The sequence below is a fragment of the Ciconia boyciana genome, chromosome 3 (genome assembly GCF_034638445.1).
Source record: "Ciconia boyciana chromosome 3, ASM3463844v1, whole genome shotgun sequence".
NCBI lineage: Eukaryota > Metazoa > Chordata > Aves > Ciconiiformes > Ciconiidae > Ciconia > Ciconia boyciana.
This window is the reverse complement of record NC_132936.1, coordinates 103,701,085-103,723,464: the sequence shown is the minus strand read 5'-3', so window position 1 is coordinate 103,723,464 and position 22,380 is coordinate 103,701,085. Positions and strand designations below refer to the sequence as shown.

General features: G+C 47.7%; 1 protein-coding gene across 1 annotated transcript in view; it reads right to left on the bottom strand.

Annotated features, from left to right (window-relative positions):
* VASH2 (vasohibin 2) overlaps window positions 1-22,380 on the bottom strand; it is a 36,323-nt gene that overhangs the window by 12,151 nt on the left and 1,792 nt on the right. Inside the window, exons 2-4 of the mRNA XM_072856923.1 lie at window positions 18,254-18,342; window positions 15,819-15,875; window positions 6,665-6,739 (exon numbers count right to left, since the gene is read on the bottom strand). Of these exons, the coding sequence (XP_072713024.1) occupies window positions 6,665-6,739; window positions 15,819-15,875; window positions 18,254-18,342 (221 nt within the window). The remainder of the gene's footprint in view (window positions 1-6,664; window positions 6,740-15,818; window positions 15,876-18,253; window positions 18,343-22,380) is intronic.

Sequence of the window (22,380 nt, the reverse complement as noted above, 5' to 3'; positions counted from 1 at the left end):
CTCTGCTCCCCGAGTGCCTTTCTATTAAGTCCACACAAAGCTTTGGTGGCCACCTGCCACACATACACACTTCTGCCACGAGGTCTCGGAAAAGTTGCAATTTAATCTCATTAAATACTAGGTAGGAGTAAAAGAATCTTTTGAGGATGGAAATTACCCACCATCAAATAACCCAGCAACAACCGCTGCGGAAATTAACCTTTAGGTACAGGTTGCTTCTGCTAAGTGACTAGTTAATGAGAGTCCCCACCCGAGATGAAATACACAGCAAACGGGCTGGAAAGGCACGTCAGATCTTCCGTCCATGCATCGTTATTATTTCTTTTCCTTTCTGCTCTGCCCAAGTAGAGCTGTATTGTGGCAAACAAAAGGCAATGACACAGCAATGCCGCAGCTGTAATCACACCTTTGAGCTGGGACTGTAACTGCAGGATGGAGAGAGTCAGGGAGTAAATTATGTGCCACAATACAGAAGCAGCGCAGAGCAGGAGAGGGCAAAAGCAGCTGTAACAAAAACTCGGTGGCCTCCCAATCCCAGGTCTTCATGTAAATCAAAGCAGCAGAAAAAGAGCACTGAGGGATGCTGATCTCCTTGGAGATCACACAAGAGGGACACTAATCTTCTGGCTGGCTACCTCTTGCCCCTATATCTCTCCTCTTCCCCCACACCCAGGAAATGCACAAGGACAATACCTGGAGCTCCACCAGGGTCTCAGGGGAATGGGTTGGTACAGCATGTCCCCATCCCTCAGAGCTTCCCAAACCCTGCCCACCCTGACTCTCAGCTCTTCTGCAGCCTCATACTAGTCCTTCAACCTCAATTTCTTCCACTCCACAGAGACACTAATGCCTGCCAGCCAGGGCTGCATATATCAGGCAACTGATGAATTCTGCTCTCGTACCCCAGGAGGCTGATTTTGAAAGAGACAGGTTTGGGTCAAAGCAGTGAAAGAAGAATTCACTGGGGTAAACCAGTCTGGCTCTGTTAACAAGTAGGCTTTCTTGAGCACACCAATACTGCTAGCAGCCTGCAGAAAGGGCCAGATTTCCCATGCCAGCACACAGCTAGCTACTACAGATCTGCAAGTCAACACAAGCACACCGTCCTCTGAGCCACAGGTTGTTATGCTTCCCATAGTCCCATCACTTTCACCACCCAGGCTCACACACAGCCTAGCTTGGATACTTGGGAGACATTCAGATCCCAGACTCAAATACAAGCAAGACTTAGGACACAAAACCTGCACCCTGGCCACCATCTGGACCTTCCTGGGCAGTGGAGCAAACAAGGAGTAGCATCCTTAGTCAGTTCAAAAGAAAAGGGGAGAATTAGTTAAGGTGTTAGCTGAGTCAAACCCTTAGTTTTAAAACTCTGAAGCAGAAAGCATCGGGATGGGTTTTCTTTAAATCTGCACACTCACACAATGACTCAACCAATGCCCTTCTGTGGTTTGTTTGGGTTTTTTTTTTCTTTCACCTCTTGGTGAACTCTAATATCAAAAAAGTCCCACAAAGAAGTCCCCAGAATCTTCCCCCCCCAGTACAGACCCTTCCCTCCACAGATGCCCCCACTGCAGAGCACAGAGCAGCTCCCGTCCAGAAAAGAGACTTGAAGCCTTTCACCTTGTTTATTTGCCAGCAGCAACTTCTAGAAAAAAATTTATCTTGCCTTTTTTTAAAATTATTAATAAATAATTGGAGCAGGATCTTTCCATGTGCCAGCACTGTGGCTCTGGTCTTCAAATATTTCTGGAAATAGGTCTTAGCAGCTGATAGCACCTGCTGGACAGCAGCTGGCTCCCCATGGCTAGGTGAGCTCAGGTTACTTGCCACCAGCAGTTTTCCCACCACTGCTAGGACCTGCAGCCAGCTGAACAGGAGGCAAGGGGACATGCTGCGAGGACCTCAGCCCACCTGCGTCTAAACCGGCTTCAACAGGAGTTTAGCTGGGGAAAAAAACCTGGTGCCTTTGCCAAGCTGACAGGCAGCAACTGTGCAAGGGGTGTGCTAGCAGCGGGTGAGGAGATAAGTGCCATCCCTGTGCCGTGCCCCCTCCCAACAGGGAGCACCAACAGGGACCCAGACCCACAGAGACCCCCAGGGGCAGGGGACATGGGGAGACCCTCCTCCTCAGAGCCTTGAAGGAAAAACGCCCAAATGTAAGTCAGTGCAGTAAGGCCCTGCAGAGCCCACAGCAGCTTGAAACAAACCAAGACATTCTCAGGTTTCAGAGATAAGTGCCAGCATCAATTTTTTGACCAGACCAGCCTGCCAATGCTGATGCCCGAGCAGGTCTAAGCACCCAGCTGTCCCAGTGCCCAGACTCACAAGTGCTTCTCCTCCAGCTGCAGGAAGACCCAGCATCACGCCTGACACCTTCTGGTGTCTCTGCTGCAAGTCCCACTCTGCCTTGAAAACCAAAGACAAAAAAGGGAAAGCCAGATGAACCTGATATTGAGCAAATGAGTGCCCATTGCACCACTTGTGCTAACCAATTTGTTATTTATTAGTTTGAAATTCTCCTTTATTTAACTCAGACAAGATGACATTGCAGTGCTTCATGTCTTAGAGCCCAGCAAGGGTGTTTTTTGCTGAACTCTGGTCAAGATGAGTACAGGAAGCCACAGGGTGTCTGGTTCCCTCCTCTCCTGCTGCTCGCGAGGGCTGAGGAAGCATGAGCAGGTGCCCCGAGCCATCGTGGCAGGCTGTGCCACAGGGCACGAGCAAGCTGGAGGAGACGAGAGTAGGCTGAGAGGAGCAAGGAGGCAGCTTTATTTACACTAGCAATGCTGAAGCCTGCTAGCTCAGAGTGAGGAGGTGGAGCTGGAGGAAAATAAACCTCACACTTCAAAACTGCCAGATAAGTCTGCAGTAAAAACAGAAGAGCTATTTTTCCGAGAAACCAAGCAACTGCTTGCAATGTCAGAGGGCCCCCGACCACCAGCAGTAAACACTCGGATAAGTTTCCAACCACAGCCTGGAGTCAGACAGCATTTCCCACAGGCTCCAGGAGTGCTGAGATCCCAGGTTTGGGATTGCTTACTGTGAAGCAGAGTGCTACCCAGCCCACACCTGGATGTCATCTGCACAGAAAGCCCAGGTTCCCTCCTGCAGCTCCAATGCCCATGAAGGAACAGCTTGAGCAGCTGGCTCAGCCTCCCAAAGCGGGACTGCCAGGCAGGCATTGCTTGTTTTGAGGTGCCTGATCTCCAGTACCCAGCTGCAGTCTGAGGTGACTAGCTTAAGATTAGACTGTGACAATGGAAGCAATTCAAAGCTCTCTTCCCAGCTCTTCCTGGCTACCAGAGGGACCATAGATATTCAGCAGGACCCTCCTCACCCGTATTTCAGTTAGCGAGTGAGTCAAGCTGTGCGCAAGCATGCAGGAGGCGAAGAGGGGCACTGCGGGGACATCAATATCCTGCAATGACTGCGGCAAGAAACTCTCCCCCCTACTGAAAACACTCACTCCCAGCCCAGGGATGTACCTGCTAGGCAGAAGGAGCAGGACAGGCCCAGGTCTCCAGCAGTGATAAACATCATCCATTGATTAAATGCACAGAAAGCACAGTGCAGAAGGTGTCCAATAATTTCTCCCTCCTGAGGCACTTCTGCTCTCCTCTTCCTCATTTAATGATATAATTGGATGGGGGGAGGTCTAATACACTGCATGGGTCTGACCGTCACCTCACATGAACTGGGAGAGGCACAGTGAAGGCAACAGGAGTGAGTTATGTTCACCCGACACAGACACAGCCTCTGCGAGACTCCCTGAGGATAGATGCACCATGCCGCTTTCCTCTTCCCCTCCAATATTTTGCTCTCCTCACTTTAATAGAGTGAATAGAGCATGGATGAAATTGCCTTGACACTTTTTGGTTTACTATTCCCTTTCTTGAGCCCAAGTCATTTTGATCCTTGCTCAGAAAGAATGGGCTGCACGCACCATTACTCAGCTGATTTACAACTGACGTGAGAAATGCCCTGGGTAAGACAGCAAGAAGAATGCCTCTGGTTAGGCACTGACGAGCAGACATTTAAGCAGAGAGATACGAAGCCAGTTCAGACAGCTACACAGAGAAGAAGAGCCGTGCAGATTGCTGCAAAATAATATTGGAAGATCTGTATGAGCTTTCAGTCATCTCACAGCAGCTGCTCCCTTGGTGCGTGCAGACAGGGTAGCTCAGTATTTTAACTCATTGCCCTATAAAACCAGTTCAAGATCTAGTGCGAAGGCAATTATGCAAAACTTAATTCTGCACCAAGAGGGATTACAGAAGCATTTTATAAGAAGTCGCATAGTAAAAGGCAATTGCATGAGCCAGCAAGCAGCTCAATTAAAATGACATCTTGCTAAGCTGCTCTGCGCGAGTCGGCCTTTGCATGAAGGCTCACGCCGAGGTCCACTGTAGTGGGCTGTGCTCTTTTCGGTATCCAAGCAACACGGCAAAGCCTGCCAGCACACAAATTACAAGCAGTACCTTATTTCCAGAGACAGAGAAGGGAACTAGAGGTTAACACACACACACAGGGACGCTCAGCTCAGGCATATGTGAAGACATTGGTTTGACGCTCAGGAGAGGGTAAGCACATCTCTTATCTGGTAACCGCCTGACCTTGGAAAGCAAGTCACAGCTGCTGGCCTCACCGTGTCTGCATCCAGAGGGCAATGCTGAAGATCAAAATCTCACTGCTGAGAAAAATCAGCAAAGTTCCCCACGTGCTGTTACAAAGATGCCTTCCAAAAACCCACGTAATGCACATGCAGTACAGCACCACAGGGTTCTGCACGGACACAGGCTTCGTACCAGCCACTTTCAAGGCACACATATTCAGACGGCCTATCCACTCAAGCAAAATACTTAGGTTTTATATTGCATGGATCTTTTAAACTTTAACGCATCTGTTACTGGACCACCATTCCAGCAGATAGCCCCTGTTCTCACACAGGAGACTTCCAAGACAGCAAGTAGAAGTCACAGGCCTGTCCCATACCCTCCCCTGCCTAAACCTTCTCACAAGGTAATCTCAATTTCAAAAAAAAGTTTTCCATAAACTTTTTTTTTAAAGTAGCATCTAGAGACAGAAAGATTCATCCAAATCTTAAAAGTCCAAAGAAACTTCAGAGGACACCAAATAGTATAGAACAGAGCTTTCAACTATCTTGCTTCCCCCACTGCTCAAAAGAAAAAAAATTGAACAAAAGTCAGGTTTGAGCTAAGCAGAAAAAACCCTCTTTCCAAATGAAAATAAAACGGTCAAAACTTTCAGATCAGCAAGAATCCTTTTAGGTTATCATGATCATCTGTATGCCACTAATCACCCTCTGCTCATGTGGTACGTGGAATAATCAGTTCAGTGCTAGAAATACAGCACTAGAAGCCACGCTGACACTTATCAGTACTGCAGAGCAGCATCAACTCCACCTGGGGATTATTTTCCCCATCCCTTTGGTCCCCAAATAGTTTGGGACACAACCCTGACACCAGGACAAGCACAACAGATCCACTGACATCATTTCTATTTCTGGGAGGGTATCGGTTTGAGTCTCTTGCTGCCATCAAGCCCCCAGGACCCCCACCCCTCTAGCTGCATGCAGACCCTGCCAGCATTTGCAGGGGAAACCCCGTCAGCCAGAGCCACCTTTCAGACTCAGACCTGAAGCCTATCCCTGGCGCACGGGGAGCCGAGCGCAGCCACGAGCAGCACCCGGTGCACGCCACAGACCCCCTGGCACAGCAGGGACCGCATCCAGCGGCGAGTCTCACACACCGCACATGACACTTGCTCAGCCCACGTCCCCTTCCCACCCCACAGCAGCCACCCCCTCTCATGAGCCAACACTGGGCCCTACCTGCCGGGCTCTGCCGGCTCCTTCTCCCACGAGAGGGGGCAGCAGCAGCAAGCAAAACGCCACAGAGACATGCCAGAAGCTGGTTTGCTTCGGGGTTTATTTTGGGTTGGGTTTTTGTTTTGTTTTAAATCAGACTTGATCAGTTGTGGTAACACATGTCCGGCATACAATTATTCCTGTAACCCTGCCTTGCCCTCCTCTAGTGTTTTAGGATGATGCAGGTTGATTTCTCAGTGACAGCACACGAGGGTCAAGAAGCGAGTCAGTCTCTACATGAAAATATTCTCCTTCTGAGACCAAATAGGAAGCAAAGATTATGTTAAGGTAAAGCTTAAACGTTTAACTATAATACACATACGTTTCTGCACAAAGCACAGCTGTGGGCTGAGACACAAAAACTAACATGACTTTGCCATGTAAACATTAGACAAACATAGGACAGAACCTGCGTTCCTCGGGTGTTATCAAGCTCTGACAATAACTGGCAGAGAAATACTAATGAAGAAAACAGGGATTGTGTAGACAGATACTTATCTGGGCACTTTGGGTCAAATGCTGACATTATGCACATTACCAGGGCAGGTGGCAAAGTCGGCACAGCCAGAGCATGACACTTGTGAACTGGGCACATGGCATCCAGGCTCTTACCAACAAGCCTAGGCAATTCAGCAACTTGTTGATCAATACCACGACAGTTCTCCGAGCTGCTGGGACTCACCTTTGGCTGTGACCATCTCAAACACCATCTGGGAAGGGCAATATATTAAACGGCACTGCAGTGGAAAAAGCCACAGGCATGTGAAAGGATACATCCCCAGGATAACTGCTTCAAGGCATTTGATAGGTAAGGACTCCCTGGTCATTTCTTTTGCTGTCTCCATTAACCTAGGACAGAAACAAAAAGGCTTTCAGTCCTTTCAGTTGGAGCAGTTGACAGGAACTAAAGGGTCCTCTTCAAGAGCCAGGCACCTCCAGTTCTTATCTTGGCAAGCACTGGTGAACTTGATTCTCCTCTTCAGTGACTTGCCAGAGCCCTGTTGACTTCCAGAGAATGACTTAAAAAAAAAAAAAAAGCCTTCCAGCCTCTGAAGATGGGTTGGAGGAACACAGTCCTCTCTGCCTCTCCAGCAACTCCATGAGCATCACTTCAGACTGTGACACAAAGCCCTGCTAAGCTGCAAGAGCTGGCAATCACGCAAGCTCCCACAGCAGGACCAAGTTTAGCTCATTTTCAAAATAAGCCTGTCTCTCCTCTGGAAAAAACAGGGGAGAGGATGGTTACATGATGGGCCCCCGAAAGCTACGAATACCTCCGTGAGCCTATAGCTATAGGTGCAGACAAGAATTTAATGCCTTTTTACCAAAGTCTGCTCTGCAGAGAGCCCTACCAACACAGACACTTCACACCACTACAAGCTGAGCTATCATCTTGCTGCTGCTCCCTACCTCCTGTGGACTGGGAAAGGGATGAGAAACAAGCAACCTAATCTAAGCTCAGCTGAGAAAGCTGTCGTGCCAGACTGACACCACACCATCAACCAACTAGGTATCCTATCCCCTTCCACAAGCAGATACTGAAATCCTGGAAAGTTAAAAAAAAAATACTGGAAGGACATTAAAAAAGGCCAGAAGAGTCATATTGAAATAACACACCAAAAAAAAAAAGCTAAAAACCAAACCAAAGGATGACTTCTATTTTGAAGTCTTCTCTATCCATATCCTTTCCCTGAGAAGAGCTTTGTAAATAGATCCCTACTCTAAGGAAATATGACATTAAATGATAACAATATTTGTATTAGAGAAGATGATGAAAATATGCATCTGAAACCATTAGAGTTTGTTTTTCACACTTTCTAATTCACCCATCTCATGCATTTTAAACCTTGTATTGACTGCAAATGGCAGTCAGCTTCCACTGCTATTACGGCCTGTCACAGCCATTCCGTGTCCCATTTATCCAAGTTAGAAATTATCTTTTCATTTGTAAACAACTGCCCTTTACACTCTGCCTGCAGTACAGAAGACAAATTAGAGTTCGCCTGCCTCCTACATGCTCACAATCGGCCACAGAAACCCCACTGCTGGAAGCAGGGAGCAGCTCCAGCGAGGGCACACAATGGGGCTCCTTCATCCCCCACAGTGGCTCCTCAGTGCTGGTTGCAGCAGTAGCTGCTTGCAAAGCCCCATCTCCATTGGGGGGTACATGCGGACGATGCATGGGAGGTACCCACAAACAAGATGATCCACTGAGTTTCCTATCTTCTAACTCCACAGGAGGGAGGGGGGAAGGTCACAGCTGATTATGAATGTGTATCAGAGGCAAGAAAAAGCTCAAGTTGTAAAGCTATTTAGCTTCAAGCCATTTAGTGTGGTGTATACCTGGTTAACATGGTCCGAGGGACACGGCCAGCATCTCCTCCTCAGGTCCACACCTACACTGACCCCGCTGCCAGCAGGCAAACACAGTATCTGCACTGGAGCTGCCTCGTCACGACGTGCAGCATCAGGTCTCCTAGCACCTGCTTTTATAAACTCACTGCTGTCATGATTTCAAGGTGTTGTCAGCATGGAGATAACATTAATGACTCCACAGCCAGGGAGGGAGTCTTCAAAGTAATTGGCCTAAATGAGCAGTCAAATTACTACTGACTTATCTGTCGCAGCAACACTCACACTATTTAAATACGAAGTTGTATTTCACATGCACTCTGTTTGCAAGCCACATACATGCTGGTTCTGAAGCACAGCTCTCCAGGACTCTATATGGTTATTAAGACAGATTTAAATTGAACACTGCTTGCTAGTGCAGGGGTACCTCAGCTGTCCCTTCTGAGGCTAGCAGCAGCCCTCCCTTCCCTTTACATAGCACCATCAGATAGCTGGGCTCAGAAGGGACCCCGGGAAGCCCTCCTGTCCCACCTCCTGCTCAAAGCACCCAGGTCCAGGAGCTGTAGCAGGTGCTCAGCAGCCACCCGGGACCTGGCACCTCAGAGACTGCCACGGCCTCCAGACCACAACAGTGATGAAGATCTGTGCCAGGGAAGCATCAGTCAGGAAGCATCACCAATGACCAGCAAACAGGAGTCCATCTGCACCCACAGGGCAGGTCGCACCCTTGCACACACCCATCCCAGAGTCCTGGGGAATGCTCCACAAACAGTTTGCTTTTTCCTCTGCATTTGCAACACAGACCACAGGGTTTATGTGGATGACCCAGTTCAATAAACACTGGGAGAGTCTTTCTTCCGCTTTTAACAAGCTTGAGATGAAGCATGGCCTTAAACCCCGGGTTTGCATTGGAAGCAAAGCCTTTGGAGAATCCCCAAGCCACCACTCTGCTCAACGTAGCATAAGCCAAATCTAAATCACTCCTCACAGATACTTTTCCAACCTACTTTCAACTGGGTTCTCAAAGGCTCAGGAACCCAACGGTTAATCTATCTCATATTTAACCTTGCATCTAAGAAGGTCCCCTAATGTTTAAACTAATTCTTTCCTTTTTTGCAATTGAAATCAGAAGCTATTTCTGCTATCCACAGTGGGCATGGAGACCATTTATTATCTCTCCTCTTGCAACCAACATTTGTATACACGACAGGCTGTAATCTACCCGATCCTCTGTAAACATAAGAAAGCAGACACTGGTATATATTTTTTTTCTTTTTACTCTCCCCCTTTCTCTCACCCCAAACCTTTCCTTAGGTCATGTTTTCTAAACCTTGTTACTTTTCTTTCGGATTCTCTTCAACTGACTCGCATCTCATGGCCCTTCAGCTGAGCCCACCACACCAATACAAACAGACCAGTTTCCTTCTGAATCCAACTTTCAGTATACTTTTGCTACAAACACAGTGGTGTGTGGGGTTTTTTTGTTTGGTTGGTTTTTTAAGATCAGCTCCATCTGTGCAAAACTAGCCTTTCGTTCTCCATTATGTATTCCCACAGCTGGCTGTTCCCAAATCCCTTCTCTGTATTTGCCCTTACTCATATACCTCCTGTTTGTTCCAGCCCACTCGTCTCTTACCCTTCGAGATCACTCTGAATCCCAGTTCCACTTTGCAAAGCCTCGTCACCTTGTCCAGCCTGGACCACAATGCACATCTATTAGCAAATAATTAGTCTTGCACCATTAATGAAAAAACATTGACCTGGGACAAAGATTGCACACCTCAACCGACGAACTCTGCTAGGCAAGAGCAAGCCATTGGTTAAGTATCCCTTTCTAAGTGCTGCTTTTCACAGGGTTAGGTCCTTATGTCAAAATAGTTTCATTTAGACTCACGGTCCCTGCCTTATCTGGAGGCTGCCACAAGCCATACTAAAGCAAAGAATTACCACAACCACAACTTCTCCCTGACTGACAAAAGCTCTTACACTCCCATAGAAGGAAATTACCAGAGCCAAACCATGCCAAACTAAATTCATGTTGCCTATCACTTACCACCTTGTTATGTTCCAGACACTTGATTATTTGCACTAGCATTTTTCCTGAAACTTCAGATAAACTCAAATAGTTCCTAGACTTATCTTTTCCCTTATTTTTCTTAAAGGCTGGTATCTTTGCCTTCCCCAGTTTCCAACAAGAACACCCATCCTCCCCACACCTTCTAATAGAAGTATTAATGGTTTGGAGGTTGTTTGTCAGTTCTCTAAAAGAGCATCCAGCTCATTTGAAAACAGCTAATTACAAGTGCTCTTTGACTTGTCCTTTCCCTATTTTCTTTCACTCCTGAATTCTTACCACGCTGTCTCAGATGTTAATAGTGACCAGAAAGGCTGCACCATTAACCTTGTGAATGAATATTTAAGGAAAGGGGGAAAGAATTAAAAAGCATCAAGCATTTCAATTCCCTGCCTGAGCAGGGTTTGCTTCCAGGATTTTCTTTAAATCTTTCCAGTTATCTGAACAGACTCCACATATATGAGTGGAGTTTTCCATCTCTTATCACGGTTAGCTGGGAACTAGCCCAAAGCCACCCTTTCCACAGACCCCAGTGAGCACAGGGGCAGCCCAGCTCTTCCAGTAACTTGGGGGAGACTGCTACAGTCAAAAATAACCATCATGCAGCTTCCCTCTTCATGGCATTTACATTACTGTCTAAAGTCTGCCAGGCAAATCTCTATTCCAGACCACAGTGAACATTTCTACTTCTAACAAACAGGCTGCTCCCTCTAGATCTAGTCCTTGGCAGATGGTGATATTTCCTTGTAAATTGACTCGAATTTCTTTCAATGTTTTCAGAAGCCCACCTGGATTATCTCCCTTGCTTTCTGCACTAAGAGAAGGCCCATAGAGGAGCTGGTTTTGCATCTTTTGGATGCTGTTTAAAATGGCAGTGACTGCAGTCATCTCAGGGGAACCATGAATTCCTTTCGCTCCCAGATTTTTCACTAGGGCATCCAATCTCATATACAGGTTAGAAAAAGCTTCAAACCTTTTAGCATGCCCAAAACTGACAGATCTCACCGGCTGGCACCTATCACACTAAAGTCACTTCAGAGATGACCATGCTTAGGAGGAGAGGTTGCCCATTACCTTCACCAGAAAGACTCCTACAGACTTCAATAAACTCTGAATTAGTGAGAGAGAGAGAACTTCCACTAAGTTCTCCTTTCCTAGGCCTCGGTACTTGCATGAGGTCCATAAAATCTCCCTCTCCCAAGTTTTTCTAAGGCTCCTGACAGTTTTATTCTTCCCAATGAAGCAAAGAGAGAAGTGAAAGGCACCAACAGGAGTAAAAGGAGATAAAACAGCAGAACAGCTACTGCTCTCGTGAATCTTCTCAATACCAGTCTGTTTCAATGGCAAAAGCACTTTACCACATGCTGTACATAGCACCATATCTGTTAACGTTGTCTCTTTGTGCGAGAGAAAAGCAGATGTTCAAATGCCTTCTGCAGTCTATTGTCTGGAAGTGGTATGAGCCCATTTTTCTTTACAGCCCCATCAGGGTTCCTTAATAACATGGTGTGTTGAAACAGTATTATTTTCCACCCCTCCCCCCCTTCACTTTTATTTGGTTGCATCATTCCCACATGACTGCTTCTATCATGCTCTTTTATTGCAATTGATTACCCATTATATCTGCAGTCACTGAATGTCTCTCCGTCTTCACAGAGCAGCTTCTGAGCTGTAATTTCTCAAAGTCCCCAGAAGCAACCCAAACATCACTTTTTGCTGCAGTCGTAGGTCCCACTGATCAGCTGGCACTTCACTGGAGGGAACAGCACAATACTGCATCTATCTACAACCTCCCCAGATACTCTGTGGAGGGCAAAGATATTTGTTCCTCATTGTGGCTCATGCCTGCCTCTAGAACAGAAGCTTGCAGAGGGCTTATTGCTCCTTGTAGAGCCAGTAATAAAAGTTTGTTGGCATTGAATGCACAGTTACAGATATTACTAGATATCCAGAGATACGTTTTTTCTAAAGCTTTTATGTGATCTAGGCTTGGGAGTTTTAAAGAATTACTATTTCAATTAACAGTACCATTTTTTATCAGAATGGTTGTACAACAAAAGCTGTAATGTAGGTTTTGCCAGCATAATCCTGTATGGGAAAAGGAAAACCAGCTCAATCAGTGTCTAAAACACTTGTATTGCATGTGTACACACATCACACACATACCATGGATCAGTAGAGCTGAACTCCGTGGGGTACCCTTTACCTACCTAGTACGAAAGGGTGCATCACGAAGCCTATGTAAAGGACCCCCTCCCAGGTCAGGATACCTTGTATACTCTATTAGCAAAGCACTCCTACAGGGATGTAGCTACACCTGTAAATCTGGATTTTGTGTGAATACAGCAAACTCAGGCCAGGTAAGATGCATTTGCAGACACAGTTTGCCAGAACAACAGGAACACCACACACAGTTTGCAGGATCACATCTCTACCACCCCAACTTACACAGCTACGCCAACAGAAATCTAACATTTTCAAAAGTGTTATCTGTAGTCTAGACAAATCCACAGGATGTCTGGCAGTCTAGAAGCAAGTTGGTAGCTAACAGTGACTTTTTCTTACAAGAGACTGTAAATACTGAATTATAGCAAGCCTGTGTCCCTTAATGTTATGAGTTCCTATAGATAATTTATGCTCTTCTTCCTAAGCACAGCCAGGCATTTTTATTTTCTCATGCATCACACCAATGCTGACAGTAAATCTCTATAATATCTAGTCCTCCCTCCATAATAGAAAAACTCATTAATATGCCCCAGCTGCTTTAGGACACTTTCACATGAATTTATGAATATTCAATTTCCATCTAGTGCTCAGCTTCTTTGTGTCCAGCCACTGCTCTCTGGAAGAGAGGCTGCCAAAGATCTCATAATACTTGCATTAGCTTTGAGCCCTCATATGATGAAATAAGCAATATGTTTAATACCAATAAATCACAGCTCTGGGAACAGCCTCAACTTCCAAGAGCCGGTGGCAATTGGAGGTGCTCAGCATCTTGCTCGATAAACTTGCAAATACAAACTTTGTCTTCCAGCAAGCGAGGCCTTTCACACCACAGAAACTTGCTAAGAGCAGCGCTTGTCGCCTCAGCACAAGACGCCTGTTGTTGCCATGCTGGAAGCAGATTTCTTGCAAAGTGGAGCACACCTCCCAGGAAAAAACTTGCAGGTGTGGGCGATTTTTCAGCTCTGATGAAAACTGGCCTGGCAGCAGGAGAACACATTGCCAAGGACAACTGCAAGAGAAGATATCCTCAGCTGGTATGAACAGCTATGCACCTCAGATGAAGGAAAGAAAAGCCATTAGGAACACCTCAACATTACAAGGCAATCAACGCATTATTCCCCTTCTCAAATGTCCTGGTTTCAGCTGAGATAGAGTTAATTTTCTTTATAGTGGCTAGTATGGGGCTATGTTTTGGATTTGTGCTGAAAACAGTGTTGATAATAGAGATGTTTTAGTGGTTGCTGCACTAGTCAAGGACTTTTCAGCTTCCCATGCTCTGCCAGGTGCAGAAGCTGGGAAGGGGCACAGCCAGGATAGTTGATCCAAACTGACCAAAGGGCTGTTCCATACCACCTGACATCATGCTCAGTATATAAAGCTGGGGAAGAAGAAGGAAGGGGGGGACATCTGGAGTGATGGCGTTTGTCTTCCCAAGTAACCATTACGCATGATGGAGCCCTGCTTTCCTGGAGATGGCTGAACACCTGCCTGCCCACGGGAAGGAGTGAATAAATTCCTTGCTTTGCTTGCGTGCACGGCTTTTGCTTTCCCTATTAAACTGTTTTTATCTCAACCCTCGAGTTTTCTTACTTTTGCTCTTCCGATTCTCTCCCCATCCCACCGGGGGGAGTGAGTGAGCGGCTGGGTGGTGCTTAGTTGCCGGCTAGGGCTAAACCACGACATCAAAGTTGGAGAAACAAAGACAGGGCAAGTGCTCAAGCCCTGCTGCAGTACAACAGGATCTGGGCAGCTAAGTGTGCTCCTAACAGCTCCACTACTCCTAGCACTGCCATCCATCCAGTCAAGGAGCAAAGCAGCACAGGTCTTAGGACTTACTATGCAAGCCCAGCGTACACCAGGTGCAGGCAACTGTGCCTGGCAAGCTGGCAGCAGCTGCCCTGAGGGGTTGGACCATTTCCAGGGGCACTCTCCTTAACTCTGCAGAAGTCCTGCCACCACATACCAACTCACTTACAGAAGTCATAACAGCAACAGGACAAGGAGAGAAGTCAGACGTGAGTCCCCAAGCAAATGCTAAGGCAGATAAATAGAGGAAATGGCACCACTTAGGAGAGGATCCAAAGCCACAGGTGCATCTCCAGCTGTGAGCACTGTATTGGTTCCCCTCCAGGAAAGGGTACCGTCCTCGTAAGCCAGGCTTTCATCCAGCCCAGAAGGACGCCGACCTTTCAAGTAATGAGTGCTGAGCACAATTCATTTTCATCTTCCGCTTCCTTAGAAAAAAGTAATGGGACAAATTTAAAAATTAGTGACCAGCCTGAAAATTGGTTTAAGCTTCTGTAAACCCATCTATCATTCAAGGCACAAGATTTCTTCTAAACTAGTTCCACCGGTGCAGTGAACATTACATAGAGAAAGGAAGTGGGAAAGATTGCTGTCAGCAAGATGAAAACTTGAAGTGCAGAGCTGGGACGGGAAGTGGAATTTACAGTGATGGACCATTAGATTAATGACAGACAGCTGGGGAGAGCTAGACACAGGCCAGTCTACAGGAGTAATTATATTCTGCTTATCTAAATTTCACCCTAAAATAAAAGCATAATGTCGTCAACATCACTTCCCACCCTAACCTGCTAATTTACTGGGTCCTATTAAAGAGCTGTCCTAAGTATGATGCAGTTCTTACAGGCAAGTGATGCCAGCTCTCTGTTGCCAGGCTCCCCACGCACACGTTTGTACTTGTATTGCACAACTCATCACCAACCAGCGCATGAGTCCACCACGTGGAAGGAACGGCAAGATGAGCAGCAATGGGAGAAGCAAGGCCATGACTTAAACTGTTGTGGTCCTCCAGGGGAAAGGACTGCATCTGTGACTACATCAAAATTCCTGCAGCATTTTGCACAGTTGATCTCTTCCAACCATCAGGAAAGGGCATTACAGCGCAACCAGAATATCAGGACTTACATAGTTTCCATAAAAGCAGCCCAGCCCTCCCAGCCCAACACCAACAAGTGAGAACTGAGAGTTTTCCCAACCCTGTGCATTCAGCTTTGGCCTGCAGCTATGCAGCTCCCACGCAGCTGCTGAGCAAGACCAGCCCTTCCACTCGTTGGCTCTCGATGGGTCCATTTGCCACTTGGCAGCAAGCTGAGACCCTCCTTGCAAAGGCAGCAACATACACAGTTTTGGCCCTGCCAGAGGAGCCGTGGCACGGAGGAGACAGCCCTCCCATGCCATGGTGCTTAAATACCCCAGGTGATCAGCTGGCATGATGTGGGAGAGGAGCCCTAGACCACTTCCAGAGACACTTACCCACTTAGAGGTCTGGTTTTTCTAATCTCGAAGAACTGTGTTCCCGTGTGATTATATCTGAATTTTGTCTGTTAAAGGAAAGTAACTTGAACAGTCAAACAATAAAATAACAATGCTCAAAAGGTGAATTTCAGTTCCAATTTCCTGTTGAAACAAAACAAGCAGTAAAAGCCATTGACTCTCAACAGAGATGAAACCCTGACGTGAAATAAAGCAATTTTTGCACTTGTCTTTTTATATGACATATTAACTGGCATTAGGTGGAGAGTCAAGCAAAAAGGTTGTTTGTCTAAAACAACACTTAAATTTGGCATTTGAGGGTTATGAATTCACTTTTCCTCTAGGTCCTACTCACTATTAGATTACAAGTTTGGAAAAAAAAAAAGTCTCATTTGGGCAAGACAAAGCTTTTATAGTCTAGCCAAACCAATGAACATCATTCATGGTTTGAAATAACTTATTTCCTTTGTAAGCTTTTAACTCAGTCAGCCACATAGCTCACGTATGACCTATAAACCAAAAGCACGACAGGTGCATCCATTGACATCTAGGAAATATAAATCATTCTCTAAAAAATGCAATGCACTTGAAATAGAAATAACCAGCTAAGTGCAACTCAAGAACATTAGTTAACACTATGAGCATAGGAGAAAAGTTCATCACAAAGGATGCCAGCAGACAGTCACCCATCAACCAAACCTCGGCACCACTTGCCTAGGAGTGCAAGCTAGTATGCAGCAGCAGCATCACCAAAAGCAGCCTCTTCCCCACTCCTTGAGCATAGCTGTTCAAGCAGTGATGCAGTAAATCAGAACAGGAAACCGATCTGTCCAGTAAAAACAAAACAAAACCCAACAACAATAAAAATTTAAAAAAAAAAAAAATCACACCATCCACTTACTTTTGCTAGGTTATTTTTCCAGTTGAATCTGTTCCCCAGCCTAGCTCTCAACACGGCCACAAGAACATTCACACCAGCAAAACTGTGGTGGTGATACCAGGGCAGAAACAGGTGACCCCATGGAGGCAAAGGGTACCTTATGAGGCATAAATAGTACAGCTGCTGGCTGTATAACCATGGTCTAAATAAAAACGCCAGCTCACACCAGGATGCTCTGAACTGACTTCAATTAGAGTTCAGAGTTCTCCGGAAACGAGGCTTTGCTTCCCTCCTGCCTTCAAAACTTAATTCATGAGGCCCTTTCAGAGTGCTCTGAACAAAGCATACAGCCTCTTTTAGCCCACAAAGGAAGCCCAGACCCTGTTCCCCAGCCCATGTTGAAGCTTTTCTGAACACAGATCCAAACCCTGTGCCTAAGGCCTGCTCCTGCTACATAGCAGAGTACAGGATTTCAAGACCACTGGGGGGGGGGGGGGGGGAAGTGTAATTTTTGGAGCTCTGTGTGACATGGTCTCCTCTCCAGCACAACCCCACTGAGCAGCGAGCCCCTTGTCCTGCCCAAGTGGCCGATATGCAGAAAAGAAATATGCCATCCCCCCGCAGAGCAGGCTGGCCCCAACCTCCCTCCCCATGGCAGCTGCTGCGGCTCCAACCCCTGCTGCCGCCTTGATCCCAGCCACTACTCCCCAGGAGGCTAACCACGCCTGCTATTTTTGGATGCTCTCCCAGCTGCCACCCATATCCTTTCTTAATCCTTACCAGCACTTTACATTCATTCCTCATCCACACTGCTTCCCCCCACACACACGTACACACACAAAAAGGGAGAGTTTGGAAAAAAAGGAAAACAGAGAGAAGAGCAGCATCTGGGCCAGCAACCGTCTCCTCTGACATTATCTGTCAGCAATGGAAACAGTCAGGTATTAGGCATGGGGCAGCGATAGGGAGGCTGGATAGATGTGTACACCTCTGATGAGCCCCCCAAGCAAGGTGGGACATCTGGAAGGGGGGATTCCTTTGGTCAGTTCCTGTGCCACAGGCAAGCCTGCCCACCTCAGAGTCAGGTGGGAGCTGCTTGTGCCTTCCACCCCAGTGACAAGCACCCCTTGCAAGCTGAGCCCGTAGGCAGTCCTCAGGGAGCCCCCAGGGGCTGCCAGGGCAGAGGAAGAATGGGTTTGCCACAATACTGTCTCTCCCTTAGTCGCTTTACAACAAATTGCCATATTATTTCTCCAGGCATCATGATCTGCTCATAATATCCTCATAAACCAACTTCAAAATAAGCATTTCTACTCCCACCAACGTCACTTCAGTTAAATTCTTCAGTATCACTTAAAAGTTAATTACATCTCCCAGAGGATTGCTGTGACAAGCTCAGTGCTGCAGGTGCTATCACAAATCCTTAGAGGCATCCTTTCACCCCGCAATGATCCCAAGCCCTTGCGACCAGCTAGTGCTTCGGTAAAGCCCCTGTTAATTCACGCCAGGCACAAGCCAGCCTTCTCTCCGGAGACCGTGCGCTGGAGAAGGATACTGCAGCATCTTCATGTAGGTCTGTATTGCCTGGAGCCATTCTGGGATCGACATGGAGAGCTTGTAGTTTGGCACCGGTGGCACTGAGGGCTGGACACAAAAAAAAGATAAAGAGGTTAGACAGTTACCGCTCCCTGCAGAGCAGATAAGTGATTTACTTGGGCAGCAGCATGTGCTTAGTGCAATGCAATGTGGCAGCACAGATGGCTCGAACCCCATGTGAACTCAAGCATCAGGCAAACTCACCCTGCTGACAACGGGGGTTGCCCGTGCACCGGAGCCAGCCCCATACCTGCCGGCATGGAGGGGCCAGGGCAGGCCCCGGCCACAGCAGGCTGCTCATCCCAGCCACCAATACCCCTCAAACACCGCCCTATGTGGGCAGGCAGTCCAGCACAGAAGGCAAATGCTTCCCATTTTTCCCTTCTAGCACAGGCCAGTTTGGATAAGCAGAGTCCCAGCACTGGCTCTGCTGTCCTCTCTCCCATGAGAAGCCATTTCAAGTCTAATTTTTGGTTTCCTCTACCATAAGAGAAAGATAAAAGGAGATGAGGATCTCAGGCTGCATAACTTCCCATGTGCCGTGTGTCAGCAGCACACTTGCTGGGCAAGGGAGTGCATGGTACCTAGAAGAGCACCTGGGACCCAGATATTTAATGATATTAAGACACTTAAAGATATAGACTGGCACCGTAATAGGATTTTTCCAAAATCCCATAAGACATCTGCTTCTGCCTAAGCACTTTAAGAAGCCAGGCCCTCGATCCATATTTAACCCCCACAGCTACGTGGCTCCTGAGCCTGTAACCATGCAGGAAAGGGGCAGGGCCTTGTCCCAAGTCCCCTGATTTTAGGGGTGAGACTGCAAAATACGGGGTCAGCAGACGTTAAAGTGGGAAGAGTGGCTAAAAGAAGTTAGTACAACTCTCACAAATGTAGTGGAGGAAAGGGTTTATTTAAATATTAATGCAGATCCAAATTCAGGAACCAGCAACTTGGGCAGCCGTGACACAAGGCGCAAAGGAAAGCGTGCAGCGTCTGTGGGCTCATGGCGTCATTACAATAGTTTGAAGATTATAAAGTGAGATATCACTGTTCTAAATACGCTTCAAGTCAGTGATTACAGATAATAAAAGCAAGTTCAGGTGGTACGGGGCCATCTCTGCCACACAGACTTTCCTCTCTGGTTCCCACCTCCACTAAGATGGAGGGGTTGTGTGTTTGCTTTCAGAGAGCAAGCACCGATAACCCCAAGACAACCAAAACCCAACATTTACTACATGTAGCTAGTTACTACAATCAAATAGTAAATACACCTCAGAGAATGGAAAAAACCCAAAATAGAGACTCCTACATTACTGGCACACAGAAACATATTTTAAGTGGCAAGGAGACAGATGGCCAGGCCTCCAGCACGCTGCCGCCATCCCCAGCACCACACGGGAGACAACTGTGCATACATGGCTTTTCTCTCTGAACAAGTGCTAGTTACGAGCAAGGTTCATTAACGCTTCTTAATCACAATTTCCACACCTAACCTCTTCATTAGAGGCAATTTCTCGGTTTCACAAGTTCCTTCCGCCCCCAGCCCCTTCAGTCTGGATGAATTATTCACCTGTCCCTCTCGGCACTAAGGCAGGCCTGGACTCAAAGCACCAGACGGGGCTCGAGTTTCAGGAGCAGCAAGCGGCTGGAAGAGGGAATTAAGGCAGGCCTGTCAAACCCTTCCAAGGATAGTCATTCCTGCTCCGATATAAACGCTCCTTTTGTTCAAAGATAAAAAACTCTAGGTGCACGTGTTGCACATACACGACGCAACATGCCAAGGCAATGGGAGTCCCAGCCAGCAAGAAGCCTGGCTGCTGCAGAGCTACTGGGGGGATAGCAGCCCTTTCCCAGCCCTCCATAAAATGGAGGCCCCTGCCGTCGCCCAGCTGTGGGACAGGACAGCATCCCATAGGGACCGCACCAGTGTGGAGGGACGCAGCGCTTGCTGTAACCCACAGCGGCCACCCTCGCCATGGGGGTTGGGGTTGGACCTCCAGGCAAAGAGCTTGCCCATCTCCAAGGTGGAGAATGCTCGAGTCAGCCACCAGGGCATGCTCAGGTAGAGCGCCATGGTTTTCCCAACGGCTGACGTGTATCCCATCACCTCTCTAAAGTTAAAGTTACCTCGGCAGGCCTGCCAAGCCAGGAGGCACAAGTCCCTCCAGATCTCAGGCAACGAGGGCGAAGCGGCCATCGGTCTTCCCCCGCACAAGAGAGCGCACTGCTCTCCTCTTCCCAGTGCCGGGTGGGCAGTACACAGCACCATGCCGTCAGCCAGGCCAGGCGGCAGAGAGCCACCCGCCGCTCCCACTCGCTCCAAACAAAACCAAATTTTTCCCCCCAAATTCCTGTCCTGGCTGCAGGAGCACCGATCCTGGGCACCCAGCCAGCACAGAGCAGAAGCCAGGGCTGCACGATACCACAAGCGAAGGAAAGCACGATATTGTTGTGGTTGAGGCTGCAGCCCTCCAGCTACCGGTGCACATCCCAGCACAGGAGCCAGGAGCCGGTGAGGGTGCGTAGCAGGAGGCCAGAGCTGCCGAGAGGAAACACAGACACAGCACTACAGACCATGAATTTATAAAGTGAGTGAAATTCAGCGACCAGGCAGATGAAAGAGCCTTGACCCAGTATCAGTATTTCCAACCAGTGGCAGTTCCAGAGACAGCAGAGCCGCTGCAGTGCAAGACCTTGTGGCAGAGCTGGAGACCATTTCCTGTGGCTGGAAATGCTGTCGTCTCAGTTCACTGCAGACATCCTGTGTGAAACTTGTCTTGCCTGACTCCACTGCATCTCATTTAATGACCAGAAAGTCATTTTCTGCTAGCTCACCCTGCAAGTACACTGTTACTTAGCACAAATGAAGCTGACAGGCTAGAGCCCTCAAAGCTAGCGAGAGGTTTAATTCATCAAGACCTACAAGTACCTCCAAGATCACAACAGGCTACATAAAGGATTGCACAGCCCTTCCAAACCAGGAGCCCACACCCTCCCCAGAGCTCAAGTCAAAAGTCAGAAGTAGGGGGTACAACAAAGGGATCCCTCAGGTTCTGAAATTGCCGCCCTTGCAGACAAGCCAGCTTTTCGTGAGGACTCTTCCCCCTGAGAGAGACACCACCCTGCACCCCTGCAGTCTGCATTTGTTCCAGTAAGGACAACCTCGCCAATACAGTAAGAAGCTACTTACCGCCCTGCATGTATGATCGCTGAGACTAATACCAAGATGATTAGAGCAATCAAGTGGAGCTTCTTGGGGAGGGGATGAAAACTCTCTCCCATCACTAGGGATTAAAAACAAATCAGATGCAAAAATGGAGCAGTGGCACACACCACTCGCTCAGCCTCCACCAACTACCTATGCAAGCGGATTACAAACCATCTTCTCACAGGCACAAGTTTCTCTCGTCACTCTCAACCAGCGCTACCTGGTCTTTTGCAGGGTGCCACATACCCAGCAGCACAAGCCAGTTAAAAAAGCTGTACCATCATTTAAGGAACAACTCTCCCCTCACATTCCTACTCTGACCCCAGAAATTGTCATCACAACTTTAGCAACCCACTACCACTTTGTAGCAAACAAACCTGCTTCTAACCTTCATTTGCTCACCTGAGCTGTTGGCCTTAATAAGGACCAGGTGGTCCTCAGACTACCCTCTGACCCCAGAGGTCCCAGGCTTAGCCAGCAAGAGCTAGTTAGTCACAGCAGACATCAGGCCCATCTGCCCTTGAAGAACTTTATCGCTGTGACAGGGATTTTGCTGCGGGACAGTGCTGGAGGAACGCAGTACAACTCTTACAGCACCCTCCAACTGATCAGCAACTAGTAACTCACATCAAAAGATTTAGCCAAGCACATTTCAAAACATTTTTCCTCCTACCCAGCTTCAGCACATGCCACACCGAGTCAGCCTTGTGCTTCGGCACTGAGGAAGAAGCCATGGTGATGCTCTCTGGGGCGCTCCGGCAGGCAGCATGCCGGCACACTGGAGCCACCGGCATGCCTCTCACCGCATGCTGTGTCAGTCAGTACGGGTATCACCAGTAAAGGTTACATGCTTTGGAGCTGGGAAGAGAAGGAAA